We start from the raw sequence: 26249 nt of genomic DNA, 5'->3' as shown, positions 1-26249 counted from the left end.
AAGCGAGAGGGAGCAGAATCTAAAAGACATCAATCACATAACCAAGAATAGCACCTTCAATTAATTACCCTAAAATACAAGGTTTCAAGACATTTGCATTGACTTTCATTAGGTGGGTGCCTTCTCCTGAACTGTCAAATTCTCCTGAGATCAAAAATTAACTGTTGCTTTTCTTTCACTATTTTGAAAATCTTTTATGAGGTAAGTATCTATTTCATTCACCAAGTAGTAACATATCTATCATCATGGTGAAAGTTCTTCAGCTACAGCACACAAAATGAATCATCACTGCTGAAAGGACTGTACTCATCACTCTCACACTGCATAACTTTCACTCAGAGCTGTCTATTGAATGGTGGCTAGAGGAGGATGCACACTATAGTTCTACCAGATTGGATGAGATGGCTGAAATGAGGTGGTATCCACTGGTAGTCACTTACCCCACTGCAACCTGTAGGAGTGATAGGGAATTGAGTGGCTGGTAGGTTCTCTCTGGGTCTTTTACACACTGCAGCTCGGTTGTTATCACAAAGACCGTCGTTCCAGTAGCTCTGTCAGGGAAAGAAACATCATCATCTATACATGTATAGTTTTGGCACCACGGCATAGATGGACTCATGTACTGCACACCACTGCCCACTAATTGCTTTGATAAATGTTAGCCTTCATCAAGGTGCAAAGTTTTATGTTTTGAACATCATTTGGATTTAAGAATTCTTTAAAGCTGTAGCTACATGCCTTAGATTATATATTTCATTGGCAATCTTTCTTTTTTCTTCAACAACATGGATTCAATCCTGACTTTTGGGGGCAATTCTTTTTTTTTATGTGGTAAAACAACAAAATCCTAAACTGTCTCCTTATCACAAAAGAATGATTTGTGAAAGTTCTATATTACACTACTGTCTTCCGCTGAATTTTGTTCTTCACTTTGTTATAAAATTATAAAAAAAAGTGGACAGCTCAGACAGAGACAATATGGAGATGATCTATATCTCAAATAATTATCATTTGACATACGTACATTGGAGTACATCTCCACACAATCCTCTGCCCTGCCCTGGTAGTTGTTTGGTTCGTTATGATTCCACTCGGAGAAGTCAACTGGTGTGGCATCATCCCACTGGAAGGACATGGGGTCGTTAAGGTCATTCAACCCAATCCACACTTTGCCTGTGGCTCCATCTAAATCAATGAGATCAACAGAGAGATCAGATTGTTAGCTACACCAGACACCACACACTCCCCTCCCCCCCCCCACCACCTCCATCTCAGAAGCCAGGAAATTATCACTGCTAATTTTACAATTACTAGTACCACTGCCATTAAGATATAAAAGGTAAATCATAACACTGATTCAACTGTCTATTGCAAACATTAAAGCAACAATTACTACTATCACTACTGCTACTACTACAATTACAACAAAAACTATTACAACTGCTACTAATACTACAACTTCTATTGCTACTACAACTACACCTACTACTGGGCACTACTACTTCAACTGCTACTACTGCATCTATTATTACTATGCCCACTACTAGTACTGCTACCTCAACATGATTTCTACTACTTCAAATTACAGATGCATATGGATCAAGTGCGCTTGACGATGATGGTTGTGATGATGATGATTGTTATAGATGTCATCATCCTCATCATCATTATCATTAATTATTAATAATTGATAATGGAATTAATAATTCCACTGCCAATGGCACTGTCACAGAATTGATTCTCAAACTTCCAAGAGAGATTTATCTTACTCTCATTGGCAAGAGCTCTGATGAAGCTGTTCTCGTTGCTGTCATGAATAGAAGCCAGCTTGCCCCCTGAAACGCCATTGATGTTACCGCAGCTAGTCTGGGCAGAAGAGTAGCTCTGGGCATCACTGAGAATGTAGTAGCAGTTGTCACCATAGCGTGACCAATGATCGGCACAGCGGTAGTTTGGTGGGACAGTGGGATCAACAGGATCCACAACTTCCATCTCTGGTGGAGAAATAAAAGCAGGGATTAATGTCAGGGTCAACATGAGAGAGATAAAGAGAAAGAAAAAAAATAGGCAGAAAGATTGTGTAGGAGTGCGAAAAGTCAAGTTTATTGGTTGCAATACAAAAGACAACAACAACATTACAAGCAAGAATACAAATAATGTAACACCACAATGGACAAAAAAAGTATGCCCTGATAATGGACAATGAGAGTCATCTAGGGAAAGAGATGGAACATAGAGAGTAATATATCTCATTGTTTTGAGATATAAAGAACCAAAACATATTCGTGGTTCAAAAAATGATTTTGTCAATGGTGATACAGAGAAAATAATCTGCTCCTGGAGAGCTATAGGCATACTAACGTCTCTCATAATAATCAACATTTGCATCAGACATGGGACTGGAAGAGGTTGTGTCAAAGAAGGTGCACTTCTTGCTGGCCCGGTCATAGTTGAAGGCGCGGCAGGTGAAGCTGTTCATCTTGACGCACTGCTGCGCGCATTCATCGGCAAAGACGTCAGACAGCGTTAGGCTCCCAGTTCCTAGCTCCAGCCGGTTATTTTGGACGGTGAAATGCGTCACTAGGTATCCTACACAGTTGACAATCAGTAGAAATGTAAACCATGAAGAAGTGTTCATAAGGTGGCAACACATAAGTACCTGCTACCTCATGCTAACAGGTTGTACAGTAATGCATGCTACATTTCTGTGATTTTTCCATCATCTCCATATTCTATGACATTATTACAACTCGGCTATGAGAACAAAGAAATGTTTTGAATCACAAGATCCACTTTATGGGAGAAATTTGTTTTCATACATGTTTCCACACAAGAATGGAAATTGTGTCGATGCTCTCATGTGAAATCACAAGAATGTTAATGCACTTGTCAGCAATATAATTTTTAACAATTTTCAGCTACTTCAACAGACCAAAGCTTATTGACACATGGTAAGGTAGTAAACAGTTCAAATGGTAATAGTAAAGATGCAATATTTCATAAACATGACCAGGTGTCAAAACTGCAAATACCCTCAGAGGATAATAGAGATGTACTAACCATTCTTTTTGCAGATGTAACCTCTTTGTCTGTAGCAGTTGATATCATTCCAGTTATCAGTGCTTGTGAAGATTTCCATACAGTCTTCACCGTTGACATCATTAGGTTCACCTGTTGGCAAAATGTGTTTGTAAAAAAATGAACACTTGCTTGTAATATAAGGGGAGATTCAAAGTGTTAAACATAGAAATGTATGTTGCAAATTTAAAAAATCAAATATAAAATATAACACATACAAACTGAAAGAAATCAGCATTTTCAACAAATAGGAAATTTTGCTTCATCTTTGTATGAATCTTGTGGAATTTTCATGGACCAAAGATATATAAGTTAGTACTTCAGGACCTGGGGGCAAATCAAATTATGTAATATATATATGTGCCATGGGACTAATGCAAACATAACCTACTTGACATTTCCCTTCAAACAATTCAACCGCCATGTCTTTTGTATTCATCTTCATGTTCCTGGTTAGAGACATAAGGAACATAGATCCCTTCAAGTACTGATGGCAAGGCAGGAACCATAGATTCAAATAAAGTCATTTTAATACCAACTACCTCCTCTTTCAAAATCAGGTCTGACATCAAATATCCTATCATGCATCTTGTTTGCCTTAACTCGTCAATGTCAAAGTGTAACTAGGTTACTGGTACTTACCCGCATTCCAGTTGACGTAGGCAAAACCTTCTCCATCACTCCACCCCCATCCGCCCTCTCTGTTGAAATCATTTCCACCAATAAACAGGGCATCCGCCTGGCTCAAGACCAAACGTGCTGGAATGTAGGATGAGATAGAGAGTTATGTATTCTCTTTGATAATTCAGAATGCTTTGGGGGATTTCAAGATCACTCAAGCAAGTAGGAGATTAACGTCATTGTGTTTAATTGTTAAAATATGATATTGAATAAAAGATGGAATGTAGTGTAGAATTAGTTCACAAACAGTTCTATAAAGTAAATTCATTTTTCTCATTGAATTTTAGTGAGAAATGAAATAATTACTGCTAATTTTTGGTCCTTGTTACATTAAATGTTGAGTAACTGAATGTATACAAAAGAGGCATTTGTGGGTGATGCAAGAGAGGAAGATGGAAGAGGAGGAGGAGGAAGAAGAGGAGAAGACGAGGAAGAGACGAAGAAAAGAAAGTAGAAAAGAAGAAGATGAAGACAATTAGGAAAAAGCAGATTTCAGGGAATTAAATAGGAAAAACAATAAAAGAAAGAAGATGAGGAAGGGAAAGAAATGAAGAAGAAAGAGGAGTCTTTACCATTCATGTAAAGCTGTTCATCCTTGGAGACAATGCTAGCCAGATCCCCTCCTTCTAACTGACATGCCTCCCTGGCAGTGTACCAATCCTTGTAGTCCCAGTCCCGGAACAGGTAGCAGTTCCCGCTGATGGGCTCATACTCCCAGCCAGTGCCGCAGTGGCTATTATACTGAGCTGTATAATTAAGGGGAAACTGTGTTCAATTATGTCATTACCACTAGCACCTGTCATACGTTAAGTCTCAAAGTAGGGTTTCCACACTAGCAAGTGCTTGTGTAATCAGGTTTTTGAAATGTTTCTGAACATATAAGGGGTTATTTAGCTCCCAGACACAGAAATTAATCCCCTTTTATCTAGTATGAAAAATACACACATAAATCCTAATATGCTCACATACAAGAGAACACAACATCAGCTGAAAACCAGAAAGGCGTTATCACGTCAGATATCAGATTTGAGCGGAAATAAAAACAAAACAATCAATTTTCATGAAATAAAGAGTTTATTCAATCAAAAGTGGGTAGATTTATAAGCATTGTTCCAAATATAGGATAAATGGAACACTTGTGGCTTTGATTTTCAACATTTTACTGAAAATGAAAATAATTTAATCTTGACATCATAATGTAGAGAAGATCAAAATATGATACCAATAACTCAATGCCCCCTTAAACTGCACATAAGCCCTTCTGGTTCTCAGCCAATGATATATCTACAGTGTATATAAACACACTACAGTGATATGATGAATACAGGGTAAATACAGGGCTTAAATATCTCCCTGTTTTAAAGGCTACAACTTCAGATAAAAAATTTACACCAAATAATCATTAAACATTTAGTGTAACTCACGCGTAGGTAGAGGGTTTGCAGTACTTCCTGAAAGCAAGGGATAAAAAAAAAAAAACGACATTGAAAAAAAAAAGGACATAGGAACAACATGCATAAAAAAGTGTGACAGTCACAAACACACAAACATAGGAGGACACACTTAATACAAAACTCTGTATTACCACATGACTGCCAATGAAATCTGAATCTATATTGATCTGTAGATACATTCACATCAATCCCCAATGTAGTGTTGCTTGTCCATTATAGCACTATAACAACGCTTTATCTGCAACTTTGAAACCATGTCTATTAAACCAACACTGCAAAAATGTGATGATAACACAACTTTCTATATAATAGCAGTATAACATGTTTTATTGGATTTTTCATTATACGCTTAAAATCTGTAAACTCAGAATGCTACACAAAATCTATTCTTACAATTGAAGCATGCTTTAATTGCCAAATCTCTTAGAGAATTCTACACTCATTTACATGCTGATACATTAAACTTCTACATTAATTGATATGTTGATACACTAGACTTCTACATCATTTACATGCTAATACAAGTACACTAGACTTCCACACTCATTTAAATGCTAGCTGGTACACTAGACTTTTCCACTACTTTGCACTGTACTTACTGGTCGGTTACACTTAACGCTGCTGAATGGTAAACAAATATTTTTACCATGTAAACAGCTTCTTCCCTCACACCCATGAGAATTCAAGGCAGCAACACAAGACTGGTACACAGTGTTACACTTCAAGCATAAGCCATTCAGTTAACTCTGATACACCATACTGTGTACGCATTTTTGCGAATCGGGAATTCCCGACGATTTCGCGAGTGGTTAAATTCACAACCGTGGGGTCCTGTACTGAACGGAGAAATGCAAACGCCTACGTCACATCCACATCGGGATCAGAGTCAATATTTTCGCGCGTCTTGAATTTTGCGAATAGCACCTGTCTCGCGAAATTCGCGAAAATAAAAACCTCTCGAAATATTCGGCGTGTACAGCACTCACTGAGAATAAGGTCTTTCTTGCAGACTGACGCCAACAGACTGGAGTCACAGAACCTGTCGTTCCACAAGCCAGCTGAACTCCCTGTCCGCATGTGGGCACAGTCTTCTTTTCCCTGCCAATCATCAGGCTGGTTTGGAGCCCAGTTACTGAAAGTATTGGCATTGTACTGTGGATATGTGAAGAAAAATATGATATATTCAAAATGTTCCAAACCTCATACCTGACCGAGAGGGAATGGTTGCACATATAAACACACCATGTATGGGAATCATCTCACTTGATTGGATATTAATTTGTGATGATGAGGAAAAATTTGGTCCCCTATCTAGCACTCATATCATCTCAATGTGGAACATTAAAGTGGGAATTTGTTGGTCATATAGATTTGTCTGCTCAGGAGATTGTTGTCGAACTTAGTGAAGGTTTCCCCACTAATTTACTCTTGAATCTCATAATCATTACAACCATCATGACAACATTTGTCAACAACAAGTATAACTGGTTAATTGTCATGAAATGGAGCTCTGGAATTGTAAAGTAACTTAACCCTGTAAGTGCTCAGACACCTGGCTCAACTTGCCATGTTTTTTGCTTCTAATCACCATCAGTGATTAATTAAAGATTGAGCTAGTTGTAAGATTACTAAGTATAACAAACCAATGTGCATCAGTCCAATAGGAAAAATGTGCATGGTGACACAATATGGATTAAGGGTTGAATGTAGAGTACCCCCGGTATCCTAAATGCTTATTCTTACTGGTGAGCCATCTGTCCACACAAAGCTTGATTCATCTGAGTTGTCATGGAGACCAATCCAGAGTTCAGCCCCGCCCACCTTGGCACGCACTATGCAGATTGAAAGAGAGAAAAATGCATCTTACCTATACAGGTATACGCATTGTACATCACTTGGCTAGATAAAGTAATCTCCATTCATAAAAATGTCAAAAGGAAACAAAACACTCATTTTTCCCATTTAATTCCAATGGTGCAACTAACGCCACACCTGAATAACATAACATTTTTAGCTGCTTAGATTATTGTTTCATTAGGTTCATATATCTTGCATCTGATAGCAAATTCCACAAACACAAAAAAATAAAGCAACAGCAATCTATGCATGCTTCATGCATCTCATTCATTTCAGAAAGTGAGAGTGTTGTACAAAGTGGTAGAACAAAAGGGTCTAAAACATTTTTGGAAAATGTGTATAGTGAGTCATTTGAGAATGAATCCTGAAATTTGACATACTTTATCCACCACGATGCATTTGTTTCATACCTACACCAAGTGGTACTCTGAGAGAAAATTAGTCACATTCTTTAAACAACCCCTCTCTACCCCTATCTTCCCACATCCCTGTTCCCATGCCCTTCAAACACTCCCTCAACCCTTCCCCATCTGTTCCCCACACCTATCAACCCTCCCACCTCTTGCCGAAGTCCTAAAGTTCCTTCCAACCCATTCCCACAACCAACAATTATCCCTACTCCTTGCCCCTCTGCCACAACCCTTCCCTCAACCAAACCCCCCCCATACCACCCTTCATACCCCTTGCCCCAGTCAACAACCCCTCCCTATCTTCTTTCACTCCAACGACCCCTACCCTAGCTCTGCCCTACTTCACCCCCACCCCACCCCCTCCCATTCATTCCAAATCAGTGGTGGTGCTGGAATTTAATGGACTTACGACTCAGAAAGTCCTGTTCATCCTGGTCGTTGATGCTGGTCAAATGGGCACCTTTGGCCGAGCAGGCATTTTCTGCGTCGGCAAAGTTCTTTTTGCTCCACTCAAAGTAGTAACATTTATTGCCGTATGCCAGCCATCCAGCCTCACATGTGGCAAAGGCTGCAAAAGATGACATATTCAAATCAGAGGTTGCAGAGAATTCAATCACTTTCATAATAGATGTATGAATTAAAGGGTGTGTACAGTTCTGGTCGAGGTGAAGATTTAGCTTTTAACGTTTTGTGAGATATTCAGAAACCACTCTATGATGTCAAAGAGCATGCGGTTCTAAGGGGTATCAAAAGTTTATTCGATGAAAATCGGTTTTGAAATGGCAGAGATATCCAAAAACACGGTGAAACAAAGAGATACTAATAAAGTTGGGGAATGTCGCCTTTTATTATTAGCACTTTTTGGGATATCTCAGCCATTTGAAAACCAATTTGCATCAAATAAACGTTGAATCCTTCTTAAAATTACATGCTCTTTCATATTTCATAAGAGGCTTTTCATTATCTCACTTAGGAATGTTCAAAACATGAATCCCTACTTCAACCAGTACTGTACAGTCCCTTTAAACAATATATATTGGTATCACAACTATATAAGAGAAAGACAAATGTGTATTGAATAGACAAGATTTAACAATACCGCTTTAAAGACTTTATCATTTCTGTATTATTTCACAGAATCTCTCAGTAGGCTTTTCACTTTTTCTTCACTCTTCATAGTTTAAAACTATCACTCCCTTAAAAACAATATTTTGTGTCATTGGAAGTGTTGTGCATGTAAGGGAGTACTCACCTTCATTGGTGGCCTTTTTGCAGATGGATGCCAACTTGTTTGAATCACCATTCATATCATTCCAAAGGCCAGCCTGGGTTTCTGATGACCGAAGATGGACGCAGTCCTCACTTGATCGCCAGTTGTCTGGTTGGTTGGGAGCCCAGTTTGTAAATACGACCTTTTACAAACATGGATAGAATTAATCATCACCACCATAACAATAAGAGGTAATAATCATTAATCATATGGATTTCGAATTCCTTGTATTATGTGTATCATACGTTTGTATGCTGTGTATTCATGTTTTTATGATGTTCTCCGTGTCAAAAAAATGATGTGCAGACTTGTGAATTCTCTGTGCAAAACCAGACAATATGTACACAACTCTTTCTGTAGTAACCATCCAACTTTTGTGCTATTCGTCCAGACCAGCTTCATCCCTGCTTTGCGACCTTGCCCACGTTTTTGCTCAATCTTTGCTTTCAATCTCATCTGTGTCCTTGTTCTTACCTCCTTCCTTTCATCTTTCCATCTCTTCTCATTCCTTTCTTGCATTTCAATCTAAATTTGGCAAACTGTCAATTCGAGACAACTTGCCTTATTACACCTTCTTTCATTCACGCTATAATGATCTCGCCACTTTCCTTGTATTTCTGTCTGGACAATCTATTATAAATTCATGTTGGTCTTCTTGAATATTCTGGTCTTCATCTTGCGAATCTTCAGATAGTTTTTCCTTATTGTGACACTGAGTTACGGAAGACCAAAGATTCTCCCCCAGCTGCATCTGGGCTATAGATACTTAAATCATCTCTATTTTAAAAAGGGATGGAAACAAATTTTGAGGCCAGAGGACTGGGGACCTTCCCTAGACCAAGAGGAGATCAGACTTGGAAGTAGAGAGTATAGGAACTTGATAGGGAATTTGGGTTTTGAATTTCTTTGCTGACTTAATTCATGAAAAGAGCAACACAGAAACTTGTGTGAAATGTAACACTGTGTCGGTGTTGACAATAAACTCAAAACCCCTTCTTGTGAAGTAGCTCTGTCATATATCCTCTACCTGGTTTGGGACTACAGACTCGCACTGCCTCATCATATAGATGCCACAATTACCTCTTCAACAACTCTGGTAAGGTTCTCATGCAGGGCTGACCTTTAATTAGCAAATTAGAATCAGACTTTAACAGAAGAACTTATGAACATAATGAAATATCAACATATGTAGAATGTTCAATATTTACAATTATCATTCTGACAGCAACATATATTACCCATAATGTGCTTGAGCAGTTGCCCTGCAAAACCATAAAAAAAACCAACTTTTTGTGGAATGATGTCATGTGCTTGTTTTTTTTTTTTTAAATAAACTGTCATAGATCTAAGAATTCTGATCATGTTTATCAATTCTCACAATGAAGGATAAAACCAAGACAAAGGATTAAAAAAAATATCTCACTTTAGAATGATCCGTCCAGGAGTAATCAGTTTCCGACACAATGTCATGCAGTCCTATCCATAAGAAGACGCCTCCCATTCTAGTCCGCACTGTACAAAGATACAAAGGTGAAAATTGAGAGAGCAGTTTCATGCAATTTTTCATCATTTTCTCTATACTATCATGCCAGATTAGTAAATTTGCAATTGGAACATCTATTGTGGGCTGCAGAAGGGAGTATACCACAAACATTTTATATGTGTACTGATGTATACATATATAGATATATAGATAGATAGATAAATAGATAAAGATATATATATAGATAGATAGATAGATAGATAGATAGATAGATAGATGGATAGATAAACAGATAAATAGATAGATGGATAGATAGAGAGACAAACAGATAGATAGATAGATAGATAGATAGATAGATAAATAAATAGATAGATAGACAGATAGATAGATAGATAGATAGATAGATAGACAGATAGATACTGTATCAGGGCTTGACACTAACATTATTCTCTGGTGGCTAGTGAGGGCCACTAAAATCTTTGAGCTTGGCATTTTGGTGGCCTGAAATGAAAGGATATATGTGACCGTGCACCTCAAAACGAACATAAAGTCGCACACACTGATTTTGCGTGAGGACTGAAAATGAAATGGGTCAACCTAGCCGAACTTGACTTTTTCATATTTTCTGAAAGAGCAGGTCTTCTTTCACATTATGCTAAAATTTGGTATCATAAAACGGGCAGGAAAGTGTGTTTTTTTAGCAGTTTATCTCGAACATTTTTGGTAGAATAGTGTGATTGGGTGTGTCTTTAGAATCCCTTTTTCATTTCTGAAAAACCTTGTCCACACTCTTCACTTTTAACTCTAATAACTTTTGAAGCGATAGTGCTACTGCTTTGAAAGTTGGCATTAATTATGGACAGAATGTGTTAATGAGGCATGCTTAATTTCAGTTTAATCTGATAATCCCTTCATTGTTGTTACTCTGGTGGTTGACTTCCTGTTTTTTGTCGCATTCATCGCACAGCCAGCACGGTTTGGTAAAGACTAAGCGCTTGAATAGACACTGTACTTCAGAGGGGTCTAGGGCAATTACCCCCTGGGCAATTACCCCGGACCCTTCCCCTGTCCCTAATCCTAATCCTAATCCTGAAACTAATCCTAACCATAACCCAAACTCCTAACACTAAACCCAACCCTAACCCTAATCTTAACTCTAACCTTACCACTAACCAGTATTTAGCCGGGGGGGTAATTGCCCTCTGGGGGTAATTGCCCGGATACGCTTCAGAGCCTCTTTTCTCAGTTCACACTTTTCCTGAGTTTGTGCTTTCTTTCTAATATTTAGATAGGTTAGGAGAGTCCATTTGATTTGAGTTATACATCATTTTAAAGCTTAAAGTCTGTTCTTTCAGAATATGGTCTTAACTAAATATTCATGTCTGGCGACTTTTTGTTTGTTTTGAGGTGCAGGGTCACATATAAAGTTCCATTTTGAATTTTAGCAATCCAATCAGGCCACAAAAAGACAGGCTCATTGGTAATTTGGTGGCCAGTCATAAATTTTTAATGGTCCCGGGCCACAGGGCCACCACTAATGTCGAGCGCTATATGTACTTCATTTTATCAATATTATACACATTTGTATATTCATTTTACAAAGTTTAACTTTGATCTTGTAAAAGACATCTTGTGAAATACTGTACACAAAACATGATATACATATATTCACACTAGAATACACCCAATCTAAAGGTAGACACTTTAAACACTTGAAATCAAGTGTCAGAGAAAACCCAGAGCAACTTCCCCATACCAGTGATTTCAAAATGATAGTCTAAATAACTCACTTGTCAGGAACATCTGTTCTTCTTCACTCAGGATGCTGGTCAGATGAGCTCCTTTTGAGGTGCAAGATGTTTCGGCATCATCAAAATCTTGTGAAGCCCACTCAAAGTAGTAGCACTTATCTCCAAAGAGTGTCCAGCCTGCGTCACATGTACTGATGGCTGCGATGGAAGACAATTGTTGTATTAAAAAAATAGTTTTAATTGATTTAGGAATTCATGTAACTCTGTCCTGGACTGCACTACTGTAAAACACAATATTTTCGCCCATGAAATTTTCGCGAATGGGAGCCAACAGCCTTATTCGCAGCATGAAATTTTCGCGAGTTGCCTCTAACATTCAATGCATGTAGTGTAGACAAGATCTTTAGCATGCCTTTTAATTTTGCGAAACTCGGCTCTTGCGAAATTCGCGAAATTAAAATTCACATGAACATTTCCCGTTTTACAGTGTATCAATTCTTCATGTGTTCCACTGCTTCTATTTGTATACACAGACTGGCCTTCTTGTGGACTTCTTGTGGAAAGATGCACACTACTGCAATGGACAATGAAAAGAACAGTACAAAATAAAATTCTCTCCTTCATTCCGAGGAAGCAGAGTAAATACTGACCTCTAGTTTGACAACATATGATACAACTGCATATCTACAGCTTGCATGGTTGAGAAGAATGTTGGTAAGGCTTGAAAAGAAGCCCTATACATGTATCATCATTCATAAAACATACAAACACATAAATTTTACTCCAAATAGTAATTCAAAAGATGCGATATCTATTCATTTTTTTTTATGACAAAGTAGAAACTGTGATGACAGGTTTGACACCTGTTGTGTCCTAAATAAAGACAAGCCAAGACCTTTACACTGCCAGTCATGTCCAGAAGATCCAGAGAAGGCAGTGACAAGTATTCCACTAATGCTACAAATCATTTGATGTATCCTTTAGTCTTTATTATGAGATGCAAAGTCTAAGCCACAAGATCCTTTGTATATTTGACATCAATAGAAAGAAAAACACTTCCTCTCTCTATGACATTATTCTGTTTCTTGAACACAGTTGTTGAGAATGATTTCAATTATGCACACAGGTTGTATCTTTTTTTTTTTAAGACACCAAAATCGTATGCAGCATTGGCTTTCCTCAGTGCACTTGTTTCATTATTAACTTGTAAGAATGATGAACACTCTTCTTACCTACACCAGGTGTGAGGGACATGATAGGCTGAGCTGCAAATGGAGAGGAAAAGGAGAGAAAATCAAATTTTTATAATCTGATCAAACAGATCAAAGTACTTTACGATAACAGAGATTCAATTCTCATTAAGAAATTGGATCTCTCAAACACACTTTTCTGCTCATATAGATAAGATAGTGTTAACCTGAATTATACAACAACAGAAAAAAAAGGCTAAAAGCTCATTACTGTGGAGTTTAAAATTACTGCCATCATATTGCACTGAATAGAAAAATAAAGAGAAAACACAGACACATTCACAAAACTTTGCTACTCATGAGCTGCCTAGCAGAAATACACACATACCTATAACCTACTCAGATCTGCTTTACACATATACGCAACTTCCTTAATGGCATCCACTTACACTGCTCAAGAAATCTGCCATGGAATTTTTGAACTTATAATGAGTTATTGTCATATTGGATCAAACAAAAAACCTAAAATACATGTTTAATGAGTCACTGTTTGACTATAAGAATCTCAGGGATGCAAGCAGCAAACTTACTAGCGACAACTTTGCAGATGAAAACTCGGCTTTCATCACAATTGCCTGTACTCCATGTACCATCACTTTTAGCTAGGATTCAATGAAATGTAGAGAAACGTGAGAAAAATAATTTCACAGTTGAAAACAAACACAAATACTACGCGAATATCAATTGAATTGGATGAAACGATATGTAGTTGTCTCATACTCAGAAGCTGTACAGTATCAGTCTGAAATTCAACTTACTCCCAATCTCTTATCATCCTAGCACTATTAGGGAACAACTGTAGGCTAACACTCAAATGGATGAGACATAAAAAATATTTGCAACAGGAACAAAACATTCATCACTGCAGCTCACATTCCAGTATCACTGTATTCACTATATACTCAGCCTCAGGCTTTTCTTTGGTTAACTCTCTGATTGCCATTGCCAATTTTCCAGTACACATGGTGAATGGCATTTTCAGATGATGGATCTGAGAGAGTTAAAGAAGATTGGGTAATGCCAGTAACAATATTCTCACCAGTGAGCTAACTTGTCAAGGACTAAATATGTTTACTGAGATAACACTTCCCTAAAAGATGAGATCTCTCAGCGTATATAACCCGAGTAAACTATGGAGAGGAGAGGCAAAACAAATGTCTCTATGAGAGTTTAACCCTCTTGTTCCTACTGGTTAACACTGCTGGTATACCGCACAGAATGTCAATGGTCCTCTAAAGATGTGGTGCTGAGTGGGTTAATACCTGTTGTGATGTAAGTGCAGTCATCCACCCCATTCCTGAGGGCTAAGCCAGAGGAGCCCCAGTTAGTGTAGCCAAGGCTACTGCTCTCTACCCACTGTAGACTATCATCAATCTCTGTGTCTGAGAGGGGCAAGGAAGAAGAGAGATATACACAGATATATACCATCCTCCTACACAAACCCACTAAATCACATCAATAACTGAAGAGAATCTTACTTAAAATCATTGAATGAGTCCGGTGAACTGTTCTTCTAATTTCAAGCATCTATAATATAATTATCATCTATATTTCTGAGTTGAATTTTTCTCTTAAGTCAATGTTGCACATGGTGATTGCCATTTGGAGAGTTTCCCCCTGATTAAAGGATTGAATATTTACTGAAAAATGTGTGGGACTATTGGGACTTTACAAAACATCCACTGATCAGGTGCCTTTTCACAAGTGTCTATAGAAAGTTTAACACACATCTCTGCAAGTGCAACATACTGGTAATATGAATATTGTCATACAGTGTGTGAATTCAATAAATATAAAAGATATTATACAACATATGAAATGAATAAGATAATTGAAATTGAGATGTTTGATAAGTTTCTTAAACCAGTCTGATGACATTTGATCATGTAGTGTTTTTGGTAGAAACTAAAAGAGAGTGAAAGCACAGACAAAATAGATGAAATAGTTAAAGAAATTATATGGCAATCATACTTTCTGCATTATCATTATTATTTTTTTTGGTAAAATCATTTACCAGAAAGTCCTAGCCAAACAGAATCAACATTGACGTCACTGAAGTCAGCCATCCGCTCAACAATGTAGTTGTTCTCTGCAGCACTTAAGTCGGTCAGAAGATACGTGCCCTGTGCTTCACAGGTGAACTTTGCCTTAGACCATGTTGAGGGCTGGTTGGTGTTGTACTGGTAGCAGTAACCCCTGAACAGGTGCCAGCCATCTGGACAGCTTCCTGTTAAAGGTCAAAGGGAACCACGAGATTGGCCAAAACTTTTCTTATTTCATCACTTGCACAAATGTTTTAGAAAAAAATGCCTTTCCCTGCAGTCATTACTCAAGCTTGGTTGCCTTTCCTTAATACTTGCATGGTTGAACCTCCTTCTTTTTCCTGTGCTAAGAAAAAAAAGATGAGCGGATTATTTGTATAAACTTGAGTCTGTAGAACGCAGGATACACTATGGGCCCCCTGAAGGTAGTAGACGTATGTGAGTAGAAAAAAAAAATCTGCTCGTTAGGCCCTAGATGTGCCCTGTGCAAAAAATAAAAATTGCCCTGTGACATGCAGCTCAGAAACAGCTTTCTGATCAAGCAAGCAAAATGAGCATTTTACAAATTTGTATCTTGTTATGGCCCTCACTCACTGTGCTAGTAAAATGGCAATGAGTAAAGTTTAAATGGCAGCTATGACAACAAAAGACTGGTACAATATCATGTCACCCTAACCCCATGACACACAAGATCCCTAGGCAGGAGACTATGTGACCACGAAAATGTGGTCATGCACCCACCTTCTGGCCTTTCACACATGAAAGCCCTGGTTGATGTACAGGCTGCTGTGCTCCACTTTCCATTAGAGGTGGAAGCGATCTCCCCACAGTCACCACCTAGGTTGTAATAGCTGAAAAGAAATTGACATATTGAATATGTGCTACGGACTTTGAATACGGCCAAAAAATGAAGTGAAATACAGTGTTTCGAGTAATTCTACACTTTCTTGTTAACTCAAATCTAAGTACAGAAAAAAAGAAAGGAATCCAAGCAACAGGTGGATAACAATATTAAAAATAATAATACACATAATTTCTATAGTGCCATTCCTGTTCTGATTAAATGCTCAAGGTGCTTTGCAACAAAGCAAAAAGATTGAAAATACATATACCATAAAAGAAGAAGAAGATGAAAAAGAAGACATGAAAGTCTGCCTTCAAAACGTACTGTCAAACAAACAGGATTTTAGGTTACTCTTAAAAGATGTTTTGGAGCTTGAGTCTTTCAGCTCACATGGAAGTAAATTCCAGTGTTGGTCCAGCATGATCGAAAGCTTGTTCCCCCCAAGAAAGCGGAATGTGTAAGAGACCAGAAGTTGAGGATTGAAGAGTTTGTGTAGGTTGGTATTGACAAAACAAACATACATTGTAATCAGGAGCTGTTCCCTTAATGACATGATAAACCAGAAGTATCTTAAACCTAATACGCTCCTGTACAGGTAACCAATGAAGACTCTTTTGGATAGGGGTGATGTGACTGTGTTTGCTTGACAATTAAAGAGAGAAGATAAATACAACTGGAAGGAATTGTTCTTTATTTTCTTGACCGAATCAAAAGAGAACGATGTCTCTCTAGAAATATCATACAAGCCTCATTGTTAGACAAACAGTTACGAAAATGTTACGTTACAATAGCATGCCAAGATGACACACCTGTTATCAGGTTGATTGGTTGCCCACTGGGCGTAGCTGTAAGCTTCACCATCACTCCATCCATAGTTTCCAGCAGCATTGCCTTCCTTCATAGGGCACATAATAAAATAGACATAGAACAGATGTGGGGTTTTTGTTCCAGTAATAACAGGCAAGCAGGTTTTATGCTCATAATACAAATATCTAGAAGACAAGATATATACCTAAACATGCATATGGAGATTTAGAAAATTGATCATTAATCTCCCATACTAGCAATGTATGTACAAATATTTGCAACCATGACTAATATTACAAAATGTCGGCTGAGAATGAAAAGGGCGTTAGTTGTCTCGAAAACTATGGGTTAAGTGGCAACGTAACACCCTTCTCATTCTCACGTGACGAAAATCATGACGCAAATCTCTCGTTTGAAGGGGCTAGACCCCGTAAATAATGCCAGTGTATATCTTGGCAATCAATGACTTAAAAACCAAAGATATAAAACACCTGTTTCTTGACCCTGGCCTAATCTAAGCATCAGTCATCACCACAGCGCCACGGGGGGGGGGGGGGGGGGGGGGGGGGCACCGCGAGAGGAGGAGATTGTTTTGGTTTTGGCATGGGCTATATAGCTCCTTCTTATTCCTGTATTTTCGTTATTTACGGGTCAATTTTTTTCGTTCGAAATGTAAAATGGATGACCATAGAATTTCTCAATAGAATATAAAATTGAAAACTTTAGAAAGGATAGAAAAAATTGAGTTCACTGTGAATGGTCTGCCACAGGCAGATATCCTTATCATGCTCTTACGTAATACGACAGCTGCTGTAGTCATTAAACCCTGGCTTGGCCTCCTGGTTTGTCAGGCCTGAGCAGAAAGTTAATTTGCAATGGACAAATACTTCGACTCCTAACTCTCAAACGAAGAATCGTAACACCCCATCAGCTTCTTTAAAGTGATGGGGTCTCGCCTCAAACGAGGGATTGACGGCATGTGATGACATGGGCATGATGATACTGATGATGATGATGATGACAATGATAATGATGATGATGATGATGATAATAATGATGATACTGATGATGGTGATGACAATGTTGATGATGATGATGATGAAGATTATGATGATAATGGTGAAGATAATGATGATAGATGGAGATCATAAGAATGAAACACATTCATACCTTGTCAGTCAGACCAATCCACAAGGTCACACCAGCAGCCGTGGCAGTATTTGCCACCATCTGCTGTTCAGGGTCAGAGTGGATGGAGACGAGATCTCCCCCGACAGTCCTACAGTAGCTCACCGCATCATCCCAGTTCTTTTTGCTACTGTAATACTTGAAGCATTTGCTATCTGCCGTATACCAACCATCACTTTCATCGCACTTCAGTGGGATGTCTACAACATGGGAACAAGTGCACATATCACAAAGTTAAACATATATTCTGCATCTTTTATAATCCAATATTACTTCAAGTTATGGCACCATCACATTGCTAGTATCTAAATTTCATTTGTCGCTAGCTGTGCCAACGCGAAATGTTTCAACGAGAATGCAAAAAGTTATTTTGAGAAAAAAAAATGTTCACTGAAATTCATTTAATTGTTTTTTGTACTGACTCATATCTTCATTAATTTGTTTGAATCAAAAGTGTTGATATGCTTAATTTCCTGAAATTTCATAACTAGAGTGTGTTCAAGTCAATAGGACAGTACTAACGTATTAATTGATATGCTAGAAGAGGGCAAAATATAGAGAACCATAAAATGTCTGATTCCGACCTTGACTTTTCACAGTGGATATGGTCTCTTATAACTGCTACCTAGTAAAGTAGGGGCAGCTTTGTATATTGATACAAACAATGAAATACTACACATATGTCTTTCTAAACTGAACAACAAAAACAAGACAAAATAGAAAAAAGTAAACATTTATAGAATTTTCATTTGAAACCTTTGGTTTCATTCAAATCTAAATCGGACTACCTTTATTTAGCCTACCCTTGTAACAAATATATATGTAATATGAATTATTAGAAAAATTGAGAACATCTTATCAAATCTGAGAATTCATAACAGAAAGATAAATAACCTAATGATATGACAGTAGCATACAACTGAGCAGCGGCATATAATATTGACAAATGCATGGATAAATAATTGATTAAACATACATTGTGATTACATGTTATGAAAATATACAACAAATATTGAAAACAAACAAACAAACAAACAAACGAACGAACATACATCATGCAGCAATTCAACACATGGAAGATTCATATTTGATGTTGCCCTCATCAAAAAGCAACAGGTAAGAAAGTAATATTCAAGGTCAACACTTTTAAAAGCTGTTGTACTCTTTGTTTGCAGGACACTGGTAAGCAGTAAGACATCTCTATGGTATAACAACAGCAAATGCTGAAATCAGTAAGGTACAACCTAAGTATGAATCACTGAAGAATTCCACTCAACTGAAAAATCCACTGCAGAAAAATTGATAACTGAAAATAAAAGAGAGTAGTACCCTCAACCAACGATATACATACCATATCTATGATTTTGCATGTATGGGGTGTACTGAAATAGCAGTAAAGTCGTTCAATGTCTTAGAGCTATCTACTTTAGATGTTAAACTAGGGATACAAGACAGTGTAGTTCTTTTCCGTCCATCACCTGTTTAAATGCACATCATTTTTCTTGTTAATATTCTGAATATCATTACCATACCATCAGAAGATTTTAAAGAAAAAAAAAATGTCTGGAGATAGTTACAGGATTTATCAAATCTATCCAAATTGGATTATGAAAATAAGAAGATCAGAAGCAAGACCAGTCAAACAGGTTCAATAATGTGTTGTCATTGTACTACATTGTACCAGAATAATTAATCAAAATCTATGATATACTGGCTTTGGGTGGTCAAATAGCTACAGTAGAGTCATCAGCAAGCAAAGTTACAAGAGGCAGACACAGTAAAAGCAATGCAATAAAGACTATTGATCAAACTACAAAACGTTATTTGTACATAAAATGGAGCTCATTTATAACAAATAACACTAAATGCATACAAATACTAACATACTCACAAAAATTTTGGGGGTGCATTCCACTTGGCATAGCAAAAAGCATGATGTACATGTACATAATATGTACAGTGTATATTATACACAGCGCAACAAAAACAAAACAAAGCATGAAGACAGCACATACATGTACAGACAAGCAACTATTCAAGACTACAATGGATGAATACATAAATACAATTGGGATTATACACAGATTGACTTAGAAACACAATGCATGATCTTATGCATGTCAGCCTCACGTCAAGTTGTACAACTTTGACGCATTGATCATGAGTAGAGAACTGCAAAGCTTTTTATTGCACAATTTTCTTCTTTCCAGCCAGGTTTTTATTCTTCACTCTACAGCAGTTACACACTTTAGACATTCGATCAAAAGAAGTACATCTATTCCATACAATTTTGATCCCATGAAGGTAATCATAATTCTCAAACGGCAAGTTCAACTATTTGCCGCAGTCACACTGTCAAAAGATCAAGAAGTTTAAAGATCGCAACCTTTACCATCTCAAAGTTTTGCCAGTGTGACCGCAAACTTCCTGCAAAATTTCTGGCGAATCTTCCCACTCAAACTAGGGATATTTCCCCACCGCTGCCAAACTTATTGATCTTTTGCCAGTGTGAACGCTAGAGTCTGAAACTTTGCAAAGTTTGTCATGTGGCCAGTCCACCACCTGCTTTCGGGCAGTGCCTCAGAAGCGCACAGCTGTTGTGTTGTTACATCACAATCAGTAGCAATCAGAGGGTGTGCTCTTTATTCATTCTTGTGCATGCACACTAATGACTTAAACTTCTTGATCCAAAGATCAAGAAGTTTGGCCAGTGTGGACGGACAACAAAAGATTGTGAAGACTTCGTGATCTTAAACTTCTCAATGTTTTACCAGCACCTTATGTGAGAAATTCATCATTTCTTGCTCTATCTAAAATCATGACATGGGAGATGGATAATGGTTAAACTCACAATAGATAACTTGATGGGAAGACATAATTACACTGTAGTACAGATGATGGTATCAAAGGAATATGTCAAGCTTGTTCAATCAAGCTTATACACGGCAGCCATTTGTAAGAAATACGAAAAAGCAGCCTATGTAAAATGATGGCCTTTCTTGACATGTTGCCTGTCACATTAGAATTGAAATTAGAATTAGAACTACAACAAGAAACTTGCATGTTTTGTGCAAGATAAATGAAAGCAATAAAAGTTGCCATTCCACTTGCAGCAGGCACTACTTTGCTCACTATTGCCCAAGCGTTTGAAATGATGTCTTTCACACTTTGTGACCAAATCTTTTACCAGCTTTTTCTAGACCTAATTTCACAAAAGCAGACTACATTCTTTTTCTTTTTTCAGCATATAATGACAACAGATTCCATGGCTGAAGTCTTTCAATAACTAGCCAGGTACAAGCACTTAACTCATCACGACGGTAACCACCATTACAGTGATTACAAACACCCACATGTCTTGAAGACTTAGAAACCTTGGTTCCATTTCATAAAGAGTTGCTCTGATGGCAACTCTTGCTGGAATGGCAATTGCCATGGTAACAACAAGGATACAGCTTCGTGGTTGGCAGTTGCTATGGGAGGTTGCCATTCCAGCAAAAGTTGCTACCCTAACATATTTTCTAAAATTTGGTCCAGATCTTACAATACTAACTCAAACAAATTAACTAAAGGGAGCCACAAATGCTATTCAAAGATGACTGGTGTGTACAAGATGATGCTGCAGCAGAGTTGGGGAGGGGGTGGGGGGGGGAGGGATATTGGTAGGAATTTGGGTAGTATCCAGCCAATCTCAAGAAGACCTTGGATAATGTATTACAAACAGCAATGACGTGCATATATATGCAGTATAACATCCCCATACCATTGTCTCGCTCACAAATGTAGGCCCTAGTTAGGTCACACGAGATGTCATTCCATTTGCCACCCTGAGCAACCACCACACAGCGATCGAAATCAGTATTCTCGTTTGGTTCACCAGTATTCCAATTCCTGTAAGATCAAAAGAAATACGGCTAAAGCAAAACTACGCTCATTTGATGCTACATACCATTGTCTCGCTCACATATGTAAGCACGGGTATTGGTACACTTTAAGTCATTCCATTTTCCGTTTTTCTTTGTAACAACACAGTCCTCTCCATCAGTGCCATAGTCATTAGGTTCACCAGTATCCCAGCGCCTGTAGTAGAAATATATATTATTAAGAGTTGAGTCATAATTCACCAAAAAAAAAAAAAAGAAGGGATTTCAAACAACTTACAATGCGAGAGTCTACACTTTCTAAGGTTTCAGGTTTGTGGAATATTATATTGTTGTTGTTGTTGTTGTTGCTGTTGTTGTTGTTGGTGTTGTTGCTGCTGTTGTTGAGCAACTTTCTGCTCAACAAAAAAAATGCTTTTTAGCATTCCTACCCATTTCCAACATTTTCGTATACTTACAAGTTTTCTGTAAACTTATCCTTTACTTTGTATTATTATTTATATGTACCGTATTCACTTTTTGTGATATATTTATATACATTGTTGGAAATGAAAAATAAATGAATGAGTGAATGAATGAATGAAAAGATGCCAAAATTATTGCTTGAAAAATTGTGGGGTATCATCAATATCATTTCCACTTAATGCTAAATACAGTAATTATTTCACATCTCTAATTGTTAGATTAGTTTATAATGCATCGTGAATTTACAACATGTGCTGACTTGCACTAAACTTACCACTAGTTGAACCGGAGTGATCTCAGCAATCCTGTACATTAATTGATGGATGACTTTTCTTTTTTAATTATTAAATCACAAAGTATGCTTCTAGCTGTGTGCACTGTGGATACTGTACACATTTAAGTTTTCCAGAGCTTTAAAGTATATAGATAGATAGATAGATAGATAGATAGATAGATAGATAGATAGATAGATAGATATATAGATATACTTTGCCAGATTCTCATACTCATGGAATATGAAAGTTTCTGGCCCATACCTGGAGCAAGTCATCCCCAAAGAGCAAACTAGAAATTCAAGAATTGGGTTGATATCCAACCAAAAAAGATATGAGGAGAAGAAGAAAATCATCAAAATGAGGTGAATACATCTAGATTATTGTTGTGTTTTCTCTCATTCTTTTTTACTTACCATAATTAAACTGGCCCTTCACTTTCCCTTTCATGTAATATAAAAGACATAAATCACAGTCAGCCTCAAAGACAGAAGCCCACATGCAAAGGCATGGTAATATCCATTGTAATCAACTGTAAAACATGATATATATTCATGGCATGAAATTTTCAACAAATAGAACCAATGGCCTTTTGCAAGGCATGAAATTTTTGCCAATTGCCACTGGCATTCAATGCATAGCGTAGGAAAGAACTTTCGTGTGCATTTTATCGCGAATCTTGGCTCTCGAAAAATTTACAAAAATAGAATGCACACAAGTATTCCTCGTTTTACAGTATCTCAACTTACTTCTCTGAATCCAGGAGAAGAGACCCATCCGCCCACGAGAACTGGTCCTCTCCTGCTAGGTCTGACAATCCGATGTAGGCAGCCAACCCAGCATCCGAGGTCATTGTATTAAGGAGAGCCTGCGAGTAGGTTTGGAGGTAATCATTGGCATGACCTGGTCATGTGGTACTGTCCCTGACTTCTGGACTGTAAGGTCATGGGGTCACAACTCAAGCATAATTCATTACACTGAAAATGAAAAGCCACTTTCCAGCCAGATTTTAGTAAATGCCCTTTGACAAGTTAGTCATCACAGTAAATGTAAACTGGAAGCTCTAGAAAAGACTGTGCCTCCAAGTGTGAAGGTGGCGCACATGGAAACTTTGAACCAGGAAAGAATCCAATAATCCGGAAGCATCAAAGTACAAGGATGTTTTATGCCCTACCAGCGTCGGTCGTTATGAAAAATCACACTGCAAGCTACAATGAATCCTCACGCAGAGGAATTGATTGAGATCAAAACCCCAAAAGGAATGAATCAGAGTGACTGAAGAAGTATCTGTATACCAGCATTGCAGCATATAACAATTTACAATTTATTCCTCATGTCACACATATCCATCTCTTTTCTGTGGATTTTTATAAAATCTACATACATAAACACACACACACACACACACACACACACACACACACACACACACGGTATATGTCCTCTCTTCATTCTCCTATATCCACTGATCAGTCCAAATTTACAGTATTAGTATTATTATCAGCAGCAATTTGAATTACCATCAACTGCACTACACAGTAGATACACACATCTTAATGTCACAAAGTGTGACAGAGGTTGAATGATCCCAAAAAAGACCAAAATCGCAAGGAACACTCTATTCTAAAAAAAGTCTAGACCATGTTGGACTTACTTACAATAACAAATAATTGAAGATTATTTTCAAATAGATTATTTCTCACTGAGAACCCAGGTCACTTTGATTTTGTACCATTTCATCCGAGTTGAACAACAACTGGCTGAACTAATCCTTTAAACTATATTGTATCTGATTAAATAATAACAACAAACCATGGGGCAAATGTTCCCAAAAATACAAAGACAATGCCTCTGAATTTTGGTATGATACTTTGTGTACTGAATTCGTTCAATCCAAATATCAAGATGACACTCACCTAAAGACACTGCACTAAATTTAGATATCAATTGATTTCAATTACATTTACAAGTTACTTGCAGATAATAGACAAATCATAGATAAATAAAACTTAGACCTAGATTCACAGTATATATCACAGATAGTTGCTCCGCAATGCTCTCCACTAAGAACAGCTGCGGTCAACTTGATACAGTTTTTGTACTTACATGGACAGCAGATGTTTTGTCCATGGCCAAGTCTCCATCCTCATTCTTACACGCCAGGACAGCTTCATGATAGGTCTTCTTATCAGTGAACATTTGGTAGCAACTGTCACCCAGCAACGACCAGCCATGGGGGCAGAGTTGACTGTAAACTATAGAGTTCACAGCATGTACAGTAGAGAGGATATACAAATTGTAAAGAGATTCAAAAACAAGCACATATAGAAACACATACAGTGTAACAAATATATGCTTTCTGAATAGCAACTGATGTGCTATAAAAGGGCATATTAATGCAAACCTGTACTCTGTGTCTTTAAAATTGTGATGCATTCTGACTTTGTACATGGCATGAATGATATCTCACCTAACGTAGGCCTGTAGTTGCTGTTGTTGGTTTTTTTTTTTTCTTTTTTACAGGCTATGCAATTATCTTAAAATGAAAAAAATATTAAACAAATTTCACATGTTGGGAAGCTCCCTTTCCTACAATGGATAAATATGTCACTACAGGCAATACACACACTATATGCACAAAACTGAATGCACATAGCTATAATCTTTCATTGTTTCGGTCGACCAATATTCAATCCCAAGCAGAGGAAAAAAAATAAAATGTTGATAAACTTTTCAGCTATCAACATTTTCAGCTATGATTCCAAAGTGATGGGCATTATTGGAACAAAACATGCAATGCGGAATCTTGTGTTTACAGATTGACCTCCAAAACTTGATTTGGGAGATATGTGACCTATCTTCCTACCACTTTCTTTAAAAACCATGTACTACACATGTATTTTTATGGTCTATATAACATGTTGCTGCATAGATAGCTGCCACTGCAATCCACAACTTTGGAGTGACATGGCACATATGCACGACTCCTTTTAAAAATTCACATTCAAATCATAATTTCCAAAGTTCCATGTGTATGGTCCAATCATTACAGAAACAAATTGCAATTATAATTCCAACCTTCATTCCAATATAATTTTTTCTCTGTGTAATTGTTTGTAGTCACTGAAAAATTTATCAAAGATAAGCTCAGTCAACATAGGTCTCTGATAGAGGTCATTCCAACAATTACAACAGCATCAGTGGCATGGTAACCATTACTAGTCAAAGTATCATTATCTACCTCCAAGATTATATTTCCAACTTGTCTCAGAAAATTACATGAAAATTAGCAATATGCGGATGATTACATACAGGTATGTAATGTTATCGCTTAAGACTCATATACCCAAAATTCCACAGACTCCAATCCCAAGAATATTTGAATGTGGAGATACTCCCGCCTGGTCTTGGGCAAACAGGTGATTCTGTTCAGCTCTGATCTCGTAAACATGCGCAAAATATCATGTGTGTGTTGAGCACATCACAAAAATAGAAAGTGGAGTTCAGCCTTCAGGG

At 37.5% G+C, this 26249-nt stretch overlaps 1 protein-coding gene across 1 annotated transcript in view; it reads right to left on the bottom strand.

The window, feature by feature from the left end:
• Positions 1–26249, bottom strand: part of LOC140238313 (macrophage mannose receptor 1-like) — a 57572-nt gene that overhangs the window by 25871 nt on the left and 5452 nt on the right. The window contains exons 2-23 of the mRNA XM_072318247.1: positions 24840–24988; positions 23483–23601; positions 22065–22195; positions 18098–18315; positions 16930–17015; positions 16018–16127; positions 15249–15461; positions 14497–14616; positions 13217–13249; positions 12024–12182; positions 10174–10262; positions 8733–8892; positions 7890–8048; positions 6957–7045; positions 6200–6365; positions 4332–4505; positions 3721–3837; positions 3061–3171; positions 2362–2589; positions 1770–1994; positions 1025–1185; positions 441–551 (exon numbers count right to left, since the gene is read on the bottom strand). Coding sequence (XP_072174348.1) covers positions 441–551; positions 1025–1185; positions 1770–1994; positions 2362–2589; positions 3061–3171; positions 3721–3837; positions 4332–4505; positions 6200–6365; positions 6957–7045; positions 7890–8048; positions 8733–8892; positions 10174–10262; positions 12024–12182; positions 13217–13249; positions 14497–14616; positions 15249–15461; positions 16018–16127; positions 16930–17015; positions 18098–18315; positions 22065–22195; positions 23483–23601; positions 24840–24988 — 3128 coding nt within the window. The remainder of the gene's footprint in view (positions 1–440; positions 552–1024; positions 1186–1769; positions 1995–2361; positions 2590–3060; positions 3172–3720; positions 3838–4331; positions 4506–6199; positions 6366–6956; positions 7046–7889; positions 8049–8732; positions 8893–10173; positions 10263–12023; positions 12183–13216; positions 13250–14496; positions 14617–15248; positions 15462–16017; positions 16128–16929; positions 17016–18097; positions 18316–22064; positions 22196–23482; positions 23602–24839; positions 24989–26249) is intronic.

This window comes from Diadema setosum, chromosome 14, assembly GCF_964275005.1.
Source record: "Diadema setosum chromosome 14, eeDiaSeto1, whole genome shotgun sequence".
Lineage (NCBI taxonomy): Eukaryota > Metazoa > Echinodermata > Echinoidea > Diadematoida > Diadematidae > Diadema > Diadema setosum.
Note: the sequence above shows the minus strand (reverse complement) of the source record. Positions and strands in the feature narration are given on the sequence as shown.